The sequence below is a fragment of the Pocillopora damicornis genome, chromosome 10, assembly GCF_964200805.1.
Source record: "Pocillopora damicornis chromosome 10, jaPocDami1.2, whole genome shotgun sequence".
In the NCBI taxonomy this organism is placed as follows: Eukaryota; Metazoa; Cnidaria; class Anthozoa; order Scleractinia; family Pocilloporidae; genus Pocillopora; species Pocillopora damicornis.
In genome coordinates this window covers 11478188-11498743 of record NC_142679.1, presented here as the reverse complement: position 1 = coordinate 11498743, position 20556 = coordinate 11478188, and the positions used below count along the sequence as shown (strand labels likewise).

Genomic DNA, 20556 nt, shown 5'->3' with positions numbered 1-20556 from the left:
ACCAAGTCGTGATTGGCTCAAGTTTGTATCTGATTGGTTGAGAAAAAGGCACGAGTTTTCTGAGCAAATCACAGAGCGAAGTAAAGCATAACCAAAGCAATCACGAATTACTTTCGACTCTCACTTGAAAATTGCTCAAAGTTAATTAAAAGCAAGTGGTTGAGAAAGTGGCGGTCATTTTTACTTATACAAAGTATTGAACGTGTGAAGCAACGGCAGAAAGAAAGCAATCGATTCAAATTAAAGGGAAATTTTTCGGCAATAAAGTGAAAATCGTCCATCACCTATTCTGTTTTGTTCGTTTGCTTTTAGGTTTTCGCAGCTGCCATGTTCTTTGCAGTGGTGATCAAAGATCCCAACAAGGCAGAAGAAGAAAATGAACAGGAAGCCAACGAATTAAACCCAGACGAGGAAACAATTCATAGCAAAACACAAAACAGCGAAGAGGAGAAAACTCTGAGAAAAATTGGCTTTGTTGATAAACCACCTAACGAAGAAAAGCTTGAATATGCCCGTCGACTCAAGGTTAAGCAAAAAGCCATGAAGGTGATCATACGTGAAATTGTTCAATACTTCGTTTTCCTTAGCGTGTTACTGGTTGTGGCTTATGGCAGCCGGGACCCGATGGGCTTCCAAGTGACAAGTGCTATGAGAAACATATTTGAGGATGGGAAATACTCAGGGCTTGGTGCATTTGACGAGGTAAAAATAATTAGCCTTTTTTTTACTTACTTTCAGTGTCTTTAAGTTGCTGTACGTTAACAGCTTGATGGTCTGGTGTCATTGTTGTTTTGTTGCCTCATGCAATTTTTACAATTATTTTTTTTATAGCGCTTTTCGATCAAGTGTCATAAAACCATAGCCAAAGTTATCGCAGACGAAAGGAAAGTTTCAAGAGCAGCAATTAGAATTCAAAGTAAAAACAGGCGAACTGCCCAAAGCGCGGGAAAACGCGGGTGACCAAGTTGTGTTTGGTTTCAGTTTGAATCGTATTGGTTGAGAAAATAGCGCGAGCTTTCTGGACCAATCTAGAGTCCATATTCCAAATACCAATTTGGAGAAATGCCAGGCTGTTTTATTGTAAATTGTCCAATTTCCTGTCAAAGAGGGGGTGATGCTCATCAGCCCTTCGTCCTCTGATAGTGACTAGCATGTAACTTCTCCTCACAATATCACCCCTGAAACACACATGTAGGTAACGAGAATAAAGGAAACGATCAACAGATAAAAAAGTTCTTGATTGTTAAACAAATTCTCCCTGTCAGAACCTTAAAAAATATATAGAAAACAGTATGGAGAATGTGCATACTGATGTAAGGATGTAAAAGGTTAAATCAATCTTACGAGATCAACCTAAGAAGTAAGGAACCGGTCATTAATTATCGCCTGATCACTTTGAGGGGGGAGGGGGGGGTTGGAAGTTTTAAGTTGTGTCACGATAATATTTATTTGATCCTTCCCATAAGGCTCTTTAATATTCTAATGAATGATCTGCCCCCCCCCCCCTTCCTTCTCATTGGCGGTTAATTAGCAGTCAATTTTCTATAGTCCCCCCTTTATACTATGTTGGCGGACACCGATCCCCCAAAATCCTCCTCCCCTCCACGGGCAATAAGAAGTGACCGGTGCCAAACATCCTCTCATTCCACATCAGGTATCAGATTATCGATCTTACTGGGAATGGGCTCAGCAAACGTTCATCCCTACTCTGATGCCACGGTACTGGTATGGCCCCGTTGCCATTGATAACAAAGACATTGTGAATGAAGAAGCTACCAACAGTGATACAAAAAGAACGAAACATAAAAAGGTTGTGAGCACGAAAACAACTGGCAGCAAATATAATGATGGTTCGTCCTTGGTGTTGTTTAGCTACGAAGGCAAGTTTGTCGCTGATCATAGCACGGCGTATCTTATAGGAACGCCAAGACTTCGCCAACTCAGGATACAGAAAAGTAAGTCAGTTTTAGTTCTCAGAGGTTAAAGATTGTATAACCGACTGACCGACTGACTGACTGACAGACTGACCGATGTAACGACTAACTGACCGACTTATTGAATAACATAATGGCTTACCGATTGACCGACCGACCGACTGACAGACTGACCGATGTAATGACCGACTTACTAATTGGCTAACCTAATGGCTTACCGACTGACAGATTGACCGACAGACTGACCGATATAATGCCTGAATTACTAATTAACGGACATAATGGCTTCCCGACTGACCAATCAACCGACCGATTGACCAGCTGAACGACACAATGACTGACTGAATGACGTACGGAGAGATAGGCGAATAGATTGATGGACTTACGTATTATACTAACGGCCGACTCATTAAGTGTTCGACTCTGACCAGCCGACGAGAGATTAAGTCACGTACTTCCTGGATGGCAGGACTGGTTGATTGATGAAATGTTGACAAGCGGACGAACGGACTTTCCTACCGATTCACAGACTGAACAAACTAACTGAATGACTACTACCTGATTGTGCGGCTGATTAAATGGCTTACCAAGTAAATGGTTGACAGACAGATGAGCTGGCGAACTGAGTGACTCGCCGACTGACTGACTGACTGATGGACGGAAGGACAGTTTGTATCATTTCTTTTCCATTTTCTTATCGAGTTCACATGTTTCAGACAAATGCAGCTTGCTTCCGACATTCCGTGCTCTGTTCGACGAATGCAACTTAGCCTATGATTGGGACTATGAAGATAAAGAATATTACGAGGAAGGCTGGATGCCAGTGCCATCCAATACAAGCACTGAGGAAATGAAGGAGACCCCATGGACCTATCAGACGCAATGGAAACTAAAAGGAACTCCTTACTGGGGAAAATTTGCTACTTACCTGGGAGGAGGTGAGTCAATTATTGTCGATATGGTACAACTGAAACGCATACACACCTAATTGGACTACTGTTCCCCTTAGACGCCAAGGACATTGCAGTTAAAGATAGAACAAGAAGCCAGAAAGACGCAATAGTCTTCATCTATAAAACGTTTTTGTTTACTGCCTTTTTCTATCGAAATGTGCAAAATTGTTATTATAGTAAGTTTACAGACTCTCAACTACCAAACGTTATCGAATGAGAGATGGCCGTCACTGTTTTATAGTAGCGGGTGAGAAAAAGAGTTTTTAGACCAGTGCTGTGGCAACAGGCGAATGACTTCTGATATAACAGCGAGCAATTGTTAGAACTAGACTATAAAAAAGGACCCCTTCCACACAACGTGCATATTACCTTAGGGACACGATATCATGTCATCTTTTGAAGAGTTAAGCAAACAATACTGAACTTTTCTCACATTTGAGTACGAAGAAGACACCACATATCAGTAATTTTTAAAGCGCAGGTGCAAGAGGAACAGAGTGAGGGATAGTGCTTTGCGAAAAGATACAATAAATGTATAGAGGTATATTAAGTAAAGTTATTATTGGAACTTCCTTTCAGGTTACGTGGCAGACTTTGGAGCCAAACGAGATGAAGCCGAAGAGATAGCCAAAGAACTCTCTTCCTTAGGCTGGATAGACCGGTATACCAGAGCAATCTTTGCAGAATTCGCGATTTACAATGCTGAGACGAACTTCTTCTGTGTCGTTACTCTGCTAACCGAGATTCTTCCATCAGGAGGGTACCATTTGAGCCCAAGAATTCAAACAATCCGACTCTACCGCTATGTAGGGCCAGAAATGGTGTTTGTAATGGCCTGCGAATTAGGCTACATGGCGTTTCTGCTTTACTTTCTCTATAAGCAGGTCAAGAAATACAGGGCTGAGCGACGAGAGTATTTCAAAGACCCGTGGAACTATCCAGAGCTGTTAGTTCTTGGATTTTCGTTGTCAGCAGTGGGGCTTTATTTCGCGCGTCTGGCCCTCACTAAATACAGTCTTCGCAGCATGCAAGATACACCAGACAAGTTTGTAAGCTTTCAGTACGTGGCATTCTTGGATGAATGGGTGTCCGCCACAACAGCCATGGCAGTGTTCTTCTCAGTATTAAAATTCCTCCGTCTGTTGAAATTCAACCGACGCGTTTCCACCCTGATGATAACCATTAAACTTGCTAGTAAACCTCTGTCGTCGTTCATGCTGTTGTTCTTCATACTGTTCTTGGCTTTTTCGCAGTTTGCGTTTGTGGTGTTTGGAATTGATAACGAAGACTATGCGTCATTCCCAAAGACTTTGGGAAGCATGATGTCCATGACGTTGGGAAGTTTTGACTTCGGTTCTTTGACAAGTTCGAGCCGAATTCTTGGTCCCGTGTTCTTCTTCTTGTACGTGGTGACAGTCTTATTTGTTCTCATGAACGTTTTCATCGGCATCTTAAATGACGCACTGAGCGAAGTGTCCAATGATTCGTCTATACAGTCCAACGAACATGAAATTCTCGACTTCATGTTACACACCTTCAAGCGTACCGTTGGTAAACAGGTTGGCCCTGCGATTAAACCCAACTACAAAGAACCAAAGAACCAGTTTGAGCTGAACTTGGACAGCATCGAGGAAATCTCAGAAAATGTTCAGTACGCTTTGAGAAACATCTGCATGGAGGACATAAGGCAAACAAACTGGTTTGAACCGGAAAATACAAACAAGAAGAAAAAAATTGTGATGATGCTGGTTTTGGAAACAGACGAAGACTTTACGGAAAACGACATTTGTGATAGCATTCCCGTTCTTGATGATTTAATGGCAAAGCACGATGAAAACGAGCTTTTAAGGAAGCTCATTTATTACCGCGAAGAGAAAAGACTGGAAGAGGAAGCCTCCCAGAACGAGGACGACCAATCAGGTAAATCTTCGGATGATGACGACGACGATAAGTCGGAGGACGATCTCGACTCGGATGACGACAACGCAAGCGTAGCGAGCGGGGACAGTGAATCGAAACCCCAGAAGCAGAAACTGAGATTCGTGGAACCTGCCGACACAGGATCCATGGACGGAATGGATCGAGGCTCCGCCCGGTCAGAGGCAAGGCTCAATCTACAAGCAAGTGGCACGTCTGAAGTGTGAACTTGGACTGAGAATTTTCCGACTATTGTTCATCTGAGGGTTCAATTCACATCTCATTTTGCACCTGTACTCTTCTCACTGCACGCTAACACTTAACTTTCACAAAACGTGTCTATTAAATAGACTTCTCGAGAGCATGACTCGGGTATACATACTGTCACTCCAAGCCTTTAACTCCCAAGATCTCTAGTAATTCTCCTTACTGTCTGCCATACAGTTCTTGTGATGCTAGTTTGAAGAATTTGGTATTGGATCAACTAATAATCCCCTTATTTATATTTTTCTTCATTCTCATCACTTGTCAGCTCGGCATTGTATTGATATTGTAAGGAGAAATTCTGTCTTGGTCACTCATGGGAGTTGAAAGGGTAACATTAACCAGAGACGAACTAGTGAGTGAGGGCTAGTGAGTTCAGATAAATCATTTTCTGCAATGGTCGAATTGATCACTGGACTGAATTAATTTTTAACGTGTGTGATTTAAATGTCGAACAAACATCGAAATCATTTGGCAAATTGAAAGGTGAGATATTTTCAAGTAAGCCAATTTATTGCCATTGATGAAAGAAGTTGCTAAAAGGCGACAAAGATCGCTGTTTATAGCGGTGAATTCAATTGTCAATTTACACTGTACCTTTCATAGCTCACTTGAACTCATTGGTTTTCCGTGAAAACTCCTAGCGAAGGTAAAAAGAAAAACACTCCTGAGTTTTAAAGTATAAAATAACACGGATGGTAAACTGTGACCCATGAGTTGCACATAACATATTCTTTTTACCAGTGGACTCCTTCATGTTCACTGTAAGGGTAATTCGATTTACACAGTTTGGATTCGTGTCTTTATTAATGTAAATAGAATTTACACTAGCTCACAAATGGCAAATTAAAAAATAGATGATTAAAAGTATGGTCTCTATGGTTTAGTTCTGAGAGGTATGTAGTCAAAGTTGAAGTGTTTCCGTCAAACCGGCCCTCCCAATTAGAACACTCCTGAACATTCAGTTCACAGACAAATATCTAAGCTGATGTGAAAAACTTAAAGCCGTGAGTATCCAGCACCGCAGAAGTGGAGAACTTGCAAAGACAGTACAGTCCATGGCCAATGAAATATCTGTTTTTTTCGCCACAAAACAGGATTACAATGACGAACTAGAAACTTGCAATTTGGTAATTTGGAGTCACACCTTACGGGTTAGAATAGCAAAAAGTTCAGTTGCGGTCACCATCTGGTATGTTTTTCTGGGGAATGCGCGTTCGGTCTTAATTGATAAAGATGGCTGCCAAAGACATAGCTTTCCCTCACCACTCAGTACTTTATAGTTACTGTAGGTTTTAATCTATTTTGCACGAAGAATGGAGAGGTGTGGGGAAGAAAAGGGGTCTGGTTCCTTTACAAGTATCCGAATGGCAGACTCTCCCATTTTACGGTCCTATGGTAGGTATACCGCTAACCGACAGAGAACTCTTTAGTGAGCGAAGACCTTTGCTCCATCTGCTCCATTCATAAGAGTGTCCTAGATACTCTAGGATCAGCAACGTCGACAGCGTTTGCGTCTGAGATTGTAAACTTTAAGCGGTCTCGCGACAAATAAGAGATGTCTGACATTTTCACCCCTGTAGGCGTTCTAGAATTTTTCCCAATCCCACCTTTTTTAAATACCGAAATTGTACCAAATATCAAATCGATCAACTCTTCACCAAATTTTTTATTCATTTTCGATCACTTCTTTTTACGTTTCTATGGGATGTTTTCGCCGGTTGCATTTTGACCCGCGTGTTTCGCTTTGTTTTGCTTTTGATTTTTTTGTTCTAATTGCAGACGATGCGTACTAAAGAAACTGAAAACGAAACAAGGTTTAAACCTAAGTTGGTCGACTTTACTAACATCAACAGTCTTTACTGCTCAATCACCTTTTAAATTTAGTTTAATCAGTCTACTTTAAATTTACATATCTATTGGAGCTTGTAAACGATCTTTATCTGCATTGAAAACAACTTTTACCAACCAACAATTTCAATGATTATTTTAAGTTCTGGGGCCCAGTTGTTCAAAGGGCAGTTGACGCTATTCATTGCATAAATTTCTATCCAGCACATGCTTACTGACAAAACGCTCTGCGCTATCCACTTGATACAGATTTCTCCAGGTGATAGGGTTATCCAGTCTTCAAATCAGGGCCAGATGTCTGGCTGGGCTACCAATACAGGTTTTTGCTTGTGTAAAGGGGCTCATTTCCTTTACTCTATCGCTTATCGGCCCTGGGCTCAAACAACTTTATAACACGCATTTAGATGGGCTTAAAAATTAACTACAGCAATGACGAGTAAAATATGTTTCTCAATCACAGCTTTTTTGAGCTCTGTAACAAAACGTCGGTTGTAGGCAGTTTACAGTAATCTTTAACTTAAAGAAATTGAATTTGAAGGGTTTTGCAACACTGCTTGCAAAAACTTCACTACCTTTACCCAAAGAGGTGGCTGGTTCAATTCCCCAACACTCTGACAAGCTAAAAAAGGAAAAACTTTCCCATAACATTCATATAATAGTATCGATGGGTATGCCACGCCCACAACTTCAATCTTCGATCCTTTGATCAATATGTGTTAGAATCGTTTGACCTCAAAGTGGTGGTGGGTGGCGGTGGGGGGGTGGGGTACGAACTAGGGTTTTTGAGCGCTCTAAAGATATCTGATCAGAGTAGGAAAACTGTTTCCATTCACACTAAACCACTTTTTGACTATTATATAAACTTGGAGAATCCTAGATTAATACAATTAAGTGCAAGTGTTTTTATCTCTCACCAAACTGGAGTTCTTAAAAATCATTTCTAGTTAAAACTTGGCTAAAAAATACAAAATCACGTTTAAAACATTGTTAGGTCACCATAAGCTTAAAAGTAAATATTTTGATTAACAGTCTTCCACTCCTAACAATTATCATACTAGTGGTTATATTGTATCAAATAACAGTACTTCATGGTCACATTTTAACTTCTGTGATCTACTTCATAATTCTCACTTTAGCGCCCATAAACTTTCTTGTAAACTGATTAACCCTTTCACTCCCACGATTCATTAGTAATTCTCCTAACGGTCCACTATATATTTCTGACGATGTTAGTTCTGAGAATTTGATTTTGGATCAACTAATAATCTCCTAATTTATATTTTTCATTATTCTCAAAACATGTCTGCTTGATATTGTGACTACATTTTTAGGAGAAATTTTATCTTGGTTACACATGGGAGTGAAAGGGTTAGGAGAATGTGCAATTATATTAAGGTATATATTCTCATCACTTGTTTGCTTGCTGAATGATGCATTGATACCAAAGGGACCTAAATGTCAATTAATTCTAGGAGGTAGGGGGTTAAATGATAGTCCAGCAGCATATCAGGATTTCAGTCAGGTGTTTCAGGTGGGTAAAGAGAAGACATGCATCCTTTTGGTCTAGACGAACTGGTTCCTGGCTGCTCAAAGGGCTTGGGCTCAGGTTTGGTTTTAGCATTTGCAGCTTTCTTGCTGTAATTTATAAAAAAGTAGAATCAGTCCTACTAATAATTATAGCTATCTTTCATATTACAATTAAATATATTCCTAATACCCATCTTCTTTAATTTATGTTAATTTATTTTTTAACCTTTCTTTTGTTAATTTAATTTATTCATGGTTTTGACTTTGGATTTGCAATGTAATAGCTGTTTGCAGATCTTCAAACGAAAAACAAACACCATTCCTAAATTTTTAACAAGATCATCAGCTGTTTCCATTAGGATCATTTGTGGTCCTGCAATCACCTGGAAAGCTTTACAGTCCTCATACAAATATATCAGAAATGTGAAAATCTTCTAAAAGTATACTACCTCTTATCTTTCAGCTGAATAAAAAGTGTGACAGCCTTCTTCCTTGAAAACTTTCGGTCCATTGCATCTTCTCGAAATTGTTTGTAAACACTTTCTTTATTTCCATAGAGAATAGCAACACCATTCTGTGTAAATATGTGAAAAAGCAAATATCACTTTGTTATAAGACACTTTTTTAAAGGCTCCATGCATTACAAAATTCATAAGCTGGTACCTTTTTTTATCTGGGCATGATAATGTAATAACTTTCTTAAGGGAAGGTACCTAAATCAATACAATCTCATGGTGTTATTGATAAATTCACAAATAGTAGCTACCTGGTCATTGTCTCCTGAGTCATTAGATTCCTCATTCAGTTTACAGCTGTCTTCAGCTCGGCTCCCTTGAGCTGTAATTGTGATCATGTAAATGAAATTGATAATGAAATTGATGGCAATAGGACCAGGTGGAGTCCAATTTGGGTCTGTAATCATGCAAGTGATTAACAAAATTGGATGACTGTAAAGCAGGAGTCTGATTTGTCAATTACGAGTATGAGTACAGAATTTTTTAACCTCAGTTTCAGTAAAAGTGGCGGATACTTACCTTCAGGCTTTGCTTCTTGATAAATATCTACCACTATTTACCTCTACTTTAATGAATAAGTGTTAACTGTTAATGACTACCTTCGCAAGATCTTGCACTGGTGTCCAATCTTCTAGAGTCTTCGGCTCTTTGAGCGACAAGGAATATATGGAGTAAATCAATCAGCAAGCATCAGACAAACAATTGTTTTACTCAGGAAAATCAAAACACAACAAAACAACAACCCATCATCACAAACAGACAATAAAAATTATTGCCTTGTCATTTTGCCTTTGTTTTGTTTGTTTAATTTGTTAGATGCATGTAATCCATGTATGGTAAATTACAAAGGTAAGAAATTTGATGTTTTGAACAATTTTGACAACATTTACTATCAAATAACTTACAGATTATGAAAACACCCACATTCTAGTAGGTGATCAACCATTGTTATTGAGGGTTTATCTAAGCCTTTAATTCTTTAACCCTGAGTGTCTTGACTAGGGGTGGGGATGTCCCTCCCACTTCCTGTACATTTATTCATTCATTTATTTATTTTTTTGTGTTGCTATGTGAATTGACAGGTTGGCTCGTTGCCATGGGCCACGTGCTCATGTGTGAGATAAAAAACAAGTTGAGTTCAGGAGTTTGGAGTAACATGAGCGAATAAAGTTGTTTAAAAAAAACGAATCAGCCAAGTCCAATTGTCATCTGGCAACAACACTGAGAATGACTAGTTCCTAATTTCTCCCAATGGTATAACCCCTGTGCCACACAGTAAGGTCATGAGAACAAAGGAAATGATCACCAACTAAATATTTTATTGATTGATAGACAAATTTTCCATGTCAGCACCATACGATTTGTATAGAAAACAGTATAGAGAATATGCATACTAATATTAGGGTGTAAAGGATTAAGAAGCATTTTCCCAGCAATTCCTGTCGCAGAGAGGTGTTGATTAATATGACAAAAATGTAACATACCCAGGTTCTTCTCTGCTAACCACCAGCACTGGTGTTTTCCTTGACGTAAGAAGCATATGAGTGATTGACTTGGAGTCTACAACACCATCCTGTTCTTTGAACTGGAGAAGCTGTTGGTCTACTGGTATTTTGAATTGTGCTGTGATCAATTCTTTAAGACCTTTCACAGAAATATTTTTGGGATCCACCATCAGAGTGATTGGGTCTCTCCCAACTGCTTCAATAGTCAGTTCCTCTGTAGCATTAACAACCTCAATCACTTCATTTTCACCCAAGTCATAAAAGCTTAAGAAACAAAACAAGCTAAGTTTTAGTACTAATAATTTTCATGAGAGGTTTAAGTTTCCTGGCAATGGCTATAAGGCAATGCTTGGGAAACAACACAGCATGATGTGGAACATTTATATAGTAAACTTCTAATAAAGATATCAGAAACAACCCTGTTTCTCTAAGATATACTGGTTAAATTATAGCCTGGGATACACTTATGCAAGTCTGAGACACCAAGTCAATTTACAGACCATGTCCATCCAAAAAACCATCTATGCAAGATTAAAATAACTTATCTTAATTGATCACTCCTGGCACACTCTACATAAGGTAAAAGACTGTACCTGATGGTTTCTTCTTCTTGTAAAACCTGGCCCCCTTTCAACAGGCAGGAGATACTGGATCCCCAACTTCCTTTAATTTCTTGTTTCAAGTCAGCAATAGTTGCTGTCCTAGGATCAGCCACTGTTACTGGAACAAGACGATAACTTCCTTGTTCTCGCACATGATGCACAAACATTTTCATGGTATCAGCTTCAGGCTTGAATTTCAGCTCAATCAAACCATCTACTTCTGCTCTCTCACCATAGATATCAACATTAGGCTGTAGTTTCTTCTTATCTGAAGCACTGAAGAATTTGAAACGACCTGCTGCCCAAGTACAGCCTTCAATAATCAGTGGATTAGATAGTGACTGCTTTGCCTCCACCAACCAAACACCAAGGTATATTCCACCAAATGTGATGTCTACCTCAGCAGCTACAGTTAAGAGAAAGAAATTGAACAAATTAAACTTCTTTAGTACAAAACAATTTATAGCAGAGTTTAAGAAATATCTGACAATGCCCAAAAATACTTTTTAATTCTTATTATTGTCCCTCAATTTCAGTGTTACTGGAAAGCTTTTTACTTAAAAGTGAAATGGTCTACACTCTGTGTATCTTTCCTACATGCACCAATTATAAGAATACCACAGATTCTTGACTAAGCACCTGAGGTGTTTATTTCAAATTTAGGATCAGACATGAAGCATGTATTCCTAGGGTGCTCTTGACACTTAACTCCTATGAGTGACCAGGACAGAATTTCTCCTTACAATATATATACAATATCAAGCACATGAGTTATGAGAATGAAGAAAAATATCAATTAGGAGATTATTAGTCAATCCAATACCAAATTCTCCAAATTCACATTATAACACGATGTCTGGTAGACAGTAAGGAGAATTACTAATTAAAATAAATGAGATCTTGGGAGTGAAAGATTTAACTGAACATAGCACTACCTCAATTTTTGCCAAAAATGTGACTTATTATGATTTGTTTTTTTCTGTTGATATATAACATTGCTAAGTCCGCATAAGTATGATCCTTAGGTTATACACAGAAGCAAAGTTGTTCATGGAAGTTATTTGTCCCAACTTAATCATCTCGAAATTGTTAGATGCAACTTGAAAAGGAACAAATTGGTTTCTTCAGCTGTAATGATACATAATTGGGATCAACTAGCAGTATTTTTTTCAGGCTGAGTGAGGGTGATAGCCAAAATCAATATCCACATCCTCTGTCATGTAAAAGTACTAATCCAGTAAAGCCAGGGAAGGGGAAAAGGCTCCCACTTGAAAAAATTCTCCTAGAGGAGGTGCCCATGGAGAATGACAAAACATTTGCCCATTATTAACCTACCACGATCATTGTTATTTCCAATTGATATGAAAAACTCTGTTCCACTCTCCATTGTGACCACTGCTTTCTCCTCAGTGCTTTCACAGAGCTTGCTGTTGCTGATCACCACAGAATAGCCTGCTTTGCAGTATGGTTCAGGTCGCCATGAAATTTGGTCTTCTTCATCTGATAAGGCGCCAGATGAGGCTCCACCCTCCCTTGAGGCGATCATTTGAAATATCTGACCCAATGCTGACCCAATTTCCTCAATTGATGCATTGGAGATTCTGATAATACCCCGTCCAGTGGACTCAGATTCCCCATGATCTGAAGAGAGAATACTTGACAGGAGGTTGAACTCTTGAGACCCTACACTGGCACTTTCCTCTTCCTCTGAAACAATGCCTTTGTTAACATCAGATTCACTTGTTTTTTCCACAGGACAGGACTCCTCAGAATCTTCACTTACTTTTAGTTGTGTTTTTACATTTCCAATTCCAGCTGGAAGCATTTCACTGTCTTTTGAATTGATTGTGGAGGATGTTCCTTCAATGATTGTTTCTGTAATTTGAGATTGGATGAATGCTTCGGGGCTTTTATCTCCATCAAAACTATTCAATTCTGACTTGCTTTCGACAGGAGATAATCCGTTAGAATTGGTGCTTTCAATTTGTCGAACAGACTTTTCCTTTTCAGGAGGAAGTATTATTTGTTCATCCAGGTTGTTCATAACAGTTATTGCACCATGTGGGTCTGTTTCTGCAACATGAAATTCAGAGAACCACATCTCACTCAATGAACATAGGATCTCTAGCTGTCTCTTCCAAGAAGACTGACTTAACCCTTTAACTCCCAGATCAAATTTGTAATTCCCCTTACTTTAAACCATACAATTCTTATGATGTTAGTTCAGAGAATTTAGTATTGGATCAACTAATTTTTTTATTTGGTTGATATTGTATTGATATTGTGAGGAGAAATTCTGTTTTGGTCATTCATGGGAGTTAAAGGGTTAAGATGAATGTATATACTTTTTTTGGGGTTTAGATCAACATAACATTCTCATCAGAGCTGGTTAACAAATCATTAGTGGTTTAGCATGGTCTGTACTGTTATTGACAATGATATTTGTCATCATTGTGGTCAAAATGTTGTAGACTCACAGAATGCAGCTGTAAAATTTAACAGCCATCCATGTTTGAGAGCTACATGTAATAAAGGCATTGCTTGACACATTTCCACGTGCAGCATTGTTTGTACTATCATCAACAACAGCAAATTGGCCATTCAGATTATGACAGTACCCCCAAATTGTGGTAAAAACACTTTGCAGGATTAAAAGTCACTATACAATTGATAATATTATATTTCATAATTATGTAGTTTTCATACCTGTTGTGCTTGTAGTCGTCACTTCATTGGTGACTTCTGATTTTTCTGCAACTGAAAATTCAGAAATTTTGAGAATTCAAATTAACACACAACATTTTCATAAAAATTCTAAGTGCATTTATATGACTCATTAATACAATGTCAATTAGACAAGTGATGACAATATAGAAAATTCCTATCAGGAGACTATTAGTTGATCCAATAACAAATTCTCTGAACTAACGTCACACAAACTGTACATTTATGACAGACAGTGAGGGGGATTGGTACATGAAATCTTGGGAGTGAGAGTCCTTCTTGAATATGTATCTACTATTAAAATCTAATTCTGCCTTTCCTAGGAGTACCAAAAAAACACTGATACACAATACAAGCTGATTAAACCCAGAAGAAATACTATATCACAATACAATGCTGTACATGCTAATGGGATATGTTACAGAAGCTTTGAAAGTGAGTGTAACTCTCCTCTTGTTTGTTTAAATATGGAGAAGGTCAGAATTAAAAGTTGTTTAAGCAGTTAATGTCAACCCAAACTTCTAAAGAGCCCCCCCCCCCCCCCCGACTCAAAGGTATTCATTTTTCATTGATACCTTCTTTGGTTGCAGTTTCCTTATCATGCACATTGGACTTCTCAAAGTTTCCCTTGTTATCTTCCTTACTAATGGTGATATCACCAGCTTCTGGAGGAACTGAGGACATGTTAGGAGGCATTGCTGTAGGGACACCAGTTCCACATTTATCAGTGCTCAAATTCTCCAGGTCATTACATTCTACCAATTCATCACCACTGGGATTCTTTTGAGATGCTTCAGGACAGGTTGTCATTTCTACACTTGCAAGCACTGGTTCTGTAGAGTTAGATTTTACACAACAGATAGCCATAAGTTTCATTAGACTGATAACAAGGTACTTGTTTGTTTAAATAATATGGAGGGTTTTACAATTAAAAATTGTTCACCACGAACAGTTCACTTCAACCCAAACTTCTAAAGAGCCCCCCCCCCCCCGACTCAAAGGTATTCATTTTTCATTGATACCTTCTTTGGTTGCAGTTTCCTTATCATGCACATTGGACTTCTCAAAGTTTCCCTTGTTATCTTCCTTACTAATGGTAATAACACCAGTTTGTGGAGGAACTGAAAACATGTTAGGAGGCATTGCTGTAGAGACACCAGTTCCACATTTATCAGTGCTCAAATTCTCCAGGTCATTACATTCTACCAATTCATCACCACTGGGATTCTTTTGAGATGCTTCAGGACAGGTTGTCATTTCTACACTTGCAAGCACTGGTTCTGTAGAGTTAGATTTTACACAACAGATAGCCATAAGTTTCATTAGACTGATAACAAGGTACTTGTTTGTTTAAATATGGAGGGTTTTACAATTAAAAATTGTTCACCACGAACAGTTCACTTCAACCCAAACTTCTAAAGAGCCCCCCCGACTCTAAGGTATTCATTTTTCATTGATACCTTCTTTGGTTGCAGTTTCCTTATCATGCACATTGGACTTCTCAAAGTTTCCCTTGTTATCTTCCTTACTAATGGTAATAACACCAGTTTGTGGAGGAATTGAGGACATGTTAGGAGGCATTGCTGTAGGGACACCAGTTCCACATTTATCAGTGCTCAAATTCTCCAGGTCATTACATTCTACCACTTCATCACCACTGGGATTCTTTTGAGATGCTTCAGGACAGGTTGTCATTTCTACACTTGCGAGCACTGGTTCTGTAGAGTTAGATTTTACACAACAGATAGCCATAAGCTTCATTAGACTGATAACAAGGCACCTGTTTGTTTAAATATGGAGGGTTGTACAATTAAAAATAGTTCACCACAAACAGTTCACTTCAACCCAAACTTCTAAAGAGCCCCCCCCCCCCCTCGACTCTAAGGTATTCATTTTTCATTGATACCTTCTTTGGTTGCAGTTTCCTTATCATGCACATTGGACTTCTCAAAGTTTCCCTTGTTATCTTCCTTACTAATGGTGATAACACCAGCTTCTGGAGGAATCGAGGACATGTTAGGAGGCATTGCTGTAGGGACACCAGTTCCACATTTATCAGTGCTCAAATTCTCCAGGTCATTACATTCTACCACTTCATCACCACTGGGATTCTTTTGAGATGCTTCAGGACAGGTTGTCATTTCTACACTTGCAAGCACTGGTTCTGTAGAGTTAGATTTTACACAACAGATAGCCATAAGTTTCATTAGACTGATAACAAGGCACTTGTTTGATTAAATATGGAGGGTTTTACAATTAAAAATTGTTCACCACAAGCAGTTCACTTCAACCCTAACTTCTAAAGAGGCCCTCCCTCCCCCCCAATTCTAGAGTAAGCATTTTTTTTCATACCTCCTTTGGTTGTAGTTTCCACATCTTGCTCTTTGGACTCATCAACATTTCCCTTGCTACCTTCCTTACTATCAGTGATAACACTAATATCTGGGATAGGTACACTAGTGTCGTCGTCTCTTTTAGTGCTCATTTCCTCCGTGTTATTACAATGGACGACTTTGTCACCACTCAGATCCTTTTGAGATGCTTCAGAATGGTTCAAGCCATCTTTCACTGATTCTAAAGTTTCATCTAGAGAAAGCCTCTGTTTCTCTGTGTTTGTCATGTCGCATTCAAGCAGCTCTTCACTGGCACTTGCTCCCTGCACAGACCCACGTGAGAGCAACTTTGATTCTTTCTTCAATGATCCAGCATTCTCGCCATCAGAATCAGAGTATAAAGAAGACTCACTGGTATAGCATTCTACTGGAGATGATGGTGCAGACTCCCCCTTTGCTGTATTTAAAGAAGGACATTCAAATAAAATGTATATTTTAACAAATATAGCATAGTTATTAACATTAAGGAGCAAAAACCCTTGAAATTGAAAATACCTGCACTGAGGCAGTGCTTGTTAGAAATTGCCATTAGTGAGTCAATGGGACTTATCTCTTAAAAAATAATGAGTACCAGACTAAAATGAATGGATCTGTTGACATAGTGCATGGTTTTGTTAATACATTAACTGTACAGGGTCTATATTTCAACCATAACCAAAATACATTTTATAATGAAGTAATATGACATATAATAATGCAAGCTGCCAGTACACATTTTCACAGAAAATTGAGAATGTATAGATATTGTAAATAAAGAAGAAATTCCTTGTTGGTCACTCCAGGGAATGAAAGGGTTTCAGACAAGACATTAGTTTTCTCCTTACCTTGTCTGTCTAAGTTGCTAACATTTTCTCTGTTGTTTTCCAACGTCTCTGTAATTTTGAGTGTTTTGTCTTTTGATTGTGCTCCTGCATCATCACAAGTGCCTGGATCTTGCCCTTCACCTATGAGCAAAAAATTTAAAAGCCCCTCATGATGTACATATACACTGTAAGTTTATTTCACAAAAGTAGATTATATTTAATTTTGGCTAGTAATGGAGACAGGTTTAAACTCATCTTTGGCTTTTGTTACAGGCTTTCACAATCTGATTATATATACACTAAATAATGACCAAAACTTAGGCAATACTTAGCCTATTGTCTAAAAAAGAAAATGAAAAAAATAGAAATAAAATAAACAAGAAAACTATAAAGTAGTGTGTCATGAGTGTGCGGCAGAGACAAATGTGAGAGCAATATTTGACGCGATGGGTAAGGTAATGATCATTGGGTTCATACATCCTAAGTGTTCCTCTATTTCACTCAATGCTGGGACCAGCAGTATTGGATGCACCATGTATGTGCAAAGATTGAAACAAATGGTGATTTGACGCTCACTTATTGAACATAGAAACATAAACTTGTATAATTTGTTTCTGATACAGTAGGATAATTCTGCTCAGAGGGTTTCTAGAATGCACATTTTTAGCATGTTAGGAAAATTAAACTAAATTGAAACTGTCAAAGAAATGCATCTAAAGCAGAGAGAAAGTTGGAGCTACAACAACACTTTTTACCGTGAAAAATGTCAGTGAAAACACTCGTTAACAATAAATAAAATCATATTAATTCATTAGTTTAAAAGGAGCTAGCACCCCTTAAGAACATTTTTTGTATTAATCATCTAACAGTGTAGTGAACAGCTAAGCCCTACATACACTATTTAACACCTTTCAAAGATGGCTGAAGTAATGTACCTTCTTGGCTTCTCTCCTGATTATCTACCACTGAATCTGTAACATTTCCCTCACCATCTTCGAATTCCCTGCTCTCAGATGAATTATCATTCACCGGAGGATTTGTTGTCTCAGTTAGGACTGAGTTACCTTTCCCATTGCTCAAATCTTCTTGGTTCTTAGAATCTAAGACTTCCTCACAAGGCTCCTTTTGAGATGTTCCAGATAGAGTTGTTGTCTCTACATCTCCCAGCTCTGATTCTTTAGTATTTGATTCCACTACACTATCTTTAGTCTTTCCCACATCAAAAATTTCTGTCTGTTCACTATTGGCTGATTCTTCAGGCCTAACATGTGGGACTTCCATGCTCTCTGTGTTATCCATGAGCTGATGGAGTACAACATCAGCTCTACTAATACTTTGCTTTCTGACCAAGATAACTGTGACTGCATAGACAACTGTTCCCTTTTTAGAAAATGATCATTTTTCTCCTTCATTTTCTTCTCTTTCTTTCTACTCCTCTGCTTCCTTGAGTGTGTCATGGGATAATTATAAATTGATTAGAATTTTCTGTCTTTATATTCATGAGTACATTTTATTGCCATATCTGGTAAGCAAGAATAACTATTTTGGTAAAAATTTTCTTTCTTTTGTTTTCATACAATACAGCACTATACTATGGAATCTTTGTTAGATCTTTCAGTTTCCCAAGAAATTATCATGCATACATACATGCTCATTTGAAAATAAAAGTAACACAGTAATATATGTACACAGGCTTAGAAACTATAAATCTCAACACAGGTGGCCCAAGTTCCAGCTGTAAGGTGATCATCTTGTGAAATAAGAGTCATGGCAAAATTAAAAGAGTTTGTATGGGAACATTTATGATCACTCCTAGGAATAAAAAATTACAGTCAAATTCTTACTAAAAATACCTCACCTTAGGTCCACAGTGCATCAATGGTTAGAGAAGCCATCTTATATAGTAACCCTAGAAATGGATAACTAGCTAAAATGGGTTCTTTTAACAAAGTAAGCAGCTAGATAACAAGTGATGCACCATGGAAGTAAGGTGAAGTGTATTTATTGAGAGTTTGACTATATTTTTAATTCTTAAGAGTAGTCGTAAATATCCCTATACAAACTCTTATAATTTCACCATGACTCTTATTACGCAAGATGATCATCTAACAGCTGGAGCTTGGGCCGCCTGTAGTATCAATTGTATGAACTTTCACAAACCATCAAATCCTAAAAATCAAAACATTTCTTAAAATTGAAAAAAGATAATTGCAAGCATGGTGGTAATAGTGCAACCTTTAAAACTGGATTGTGTGGTTAGCATTCACAGACTGCACAAACCGCAAAGCAAAGACACTAAGTGGGGATATTAGCAGACACAATCTCTCAGCAAGAGTTAGTCCATGTGACAGAAAAATCCCAAGGTAATGATATGAGACCCAAACCATCAGGCAGTTAGGCTGACAACTGAAGTGAATATATCAGCCACGTTGGCAAACTTACCCAGCAGAGCAAGAAGCCCTACCTCCCCTCATGACCCGTGTTGTGGGTAACTTACTACATTGTAAAAGATCGGAAGGTACCCGCCAAGAATGCCAAGGTGATAGGTACAAGTGAAAGGTCTGCAGTTCATTCCCTGGTTACTTCCTGCAGTTAAAATTTATTTAAGGAAAGGGGAGGAAGCGGTGGGTGAAAATCAACCTAACAAGCAGAAAATAATGTGTCTAACTTACATGTTAAGTGTTCACTAACAACCAACAGATGTATATGACCAATTGCTTAATTAAATCGTAAACATCCAGACAACCACTTGTACAAATCTAGCAGCCATTGCCACTTGGATATATAGTGTTAATGACACTTGAACGGGCGAGCGCCAGTCTCTTTTTTCCGATGAAGCTGGTTTCTGCTGGATTACGACTTGATTTTGGCTCCTTAACAAAACTATCGCGATGCCTACATTTCCAAGTAACATGCTTAAGCAAACAAAGGTTAGCATCGTGTGGTAAAACACAGAATGCTCTTCTCTTTTAATAAAGCCAGTGAAAAGCATTGATATTCGAATGGTCTGATTTTGAGGAAAGCGACTTTTACAGCGATTTCGTTCTCAAGTTTGCCATATTAATTGCGTCAAAATAATTCCGCGTTTGAATCTCTTCTTAAACTCTCGCTTACCACAATCTTTTCCAAACGTACTTTAATCATGTCATCTTGTGGATTCTCTTACGAATCATTCATAACTTACCACTTATCTATCGTGAAAGCTTTCCTAGAAAGGCGAGCCATCGAAAAGGTTCGTAACGCGACTCTGAACTCCGCCATATTGCAAGTACAGGGCGTATAATAGTTCACTTCCGGTTCGACGACTTCCGTTTTTCCGTTCAACTCACTTTTTTGATGACTTTCAGCAACAAAAGTTTGCTCTGTTTCTCTTTAAGAGCGCTCTGTGTTTAGCAAAGTTGATATTTTCCAATGATCACAGTAAAGTGCACACAGTACAACCGCTATCTTTGGTCGATAGTAACAATATAGATCTCAGCCCCACTCTATGAGCGTGAAATGTTTTCCTTTGCTTTAAGTTAGTTTTTCATTTTCTATTTAAAAGTTAAATTCCTAGTAGGGCTTAATA

General features: G+C 38.4%; 2 protein-coding genes across 6 annotated transcripts in view; one reads left to right on the top strand and one right to left on the bottom strand.

Annotated features, from left to right (window-relative positions):
- The window catches only part of LOC113669104 (polycystin-1), a 33686-nt gene extending 27757 nt beyond the window's left edge, over positions 1–5929 (top strand). The window contains exons 23-26 of the mRNA XM_089186172.1: positions 313–702; positions 1655–1955; positions 2651–2872; positions 3467–5929. Of these exons, the coding sequence (XP_089042298.1) occupies positions 313–702; positions 1655–1955; positions 2651–2872; positions 3467–5031 (2478 nt within the window). The 3' untranslated portion in view covers positions 5032–5929. The remainder of the gene's footprint in view (positions 1–312; positions 703–1654; positions 1956–2650; positions 2873–3466) is intronic.
- A 1009-nt stretch (positions 5930–6938) lies between these two features.
- On the bottom strand, positions 6939–20282 carry LOC113669122 (uncharacterized). 5 transcript variants are annotated; one of them, XM_089186168.1, is made up of 16 exons: positions 20173–20273; positions 17924–18510; positions 17010–17129; positions 16145–16582; positions 15699–15956; positions 15253–15510; positions 14815–15072; positions 14368–14625; positions 13775–13825; positions 12404–13141; positions 11060–11474; positions 10446–10730; positions 9561–9607; positions 9213–9283; positions 8896–9020; positions 6939–8554 (listed from the first exon to the last, which is right to left on the bottom strand). In XM_089186168.1, the coding sequence occupies exons 2-16, from the start codon at positions 18285–18287 to the stop codon at positions 8434–8436; spliced, it is 3807 nt and encodes a 1268-aa protein (XP_089042294.1). In that variant the 5' UTR covers positions 18288–18510; positions 20173–20273; the 3' UTR covers positions 6939–8433. The 5 variants fall into 5 exon arrangements, with proteins under 5 accessions (XP_089042294.1, XP_089042295.1, XP_089042293.1 ...); XM_089186169.1 differs by having other exon boundaries at positions 17924–18431; positions 20173–20270; XM_089186167.1 differs by having other exon boundaries at positions 17924–20282.
- Positions 20283–20556: the final 274 nt, after the last annotated feature.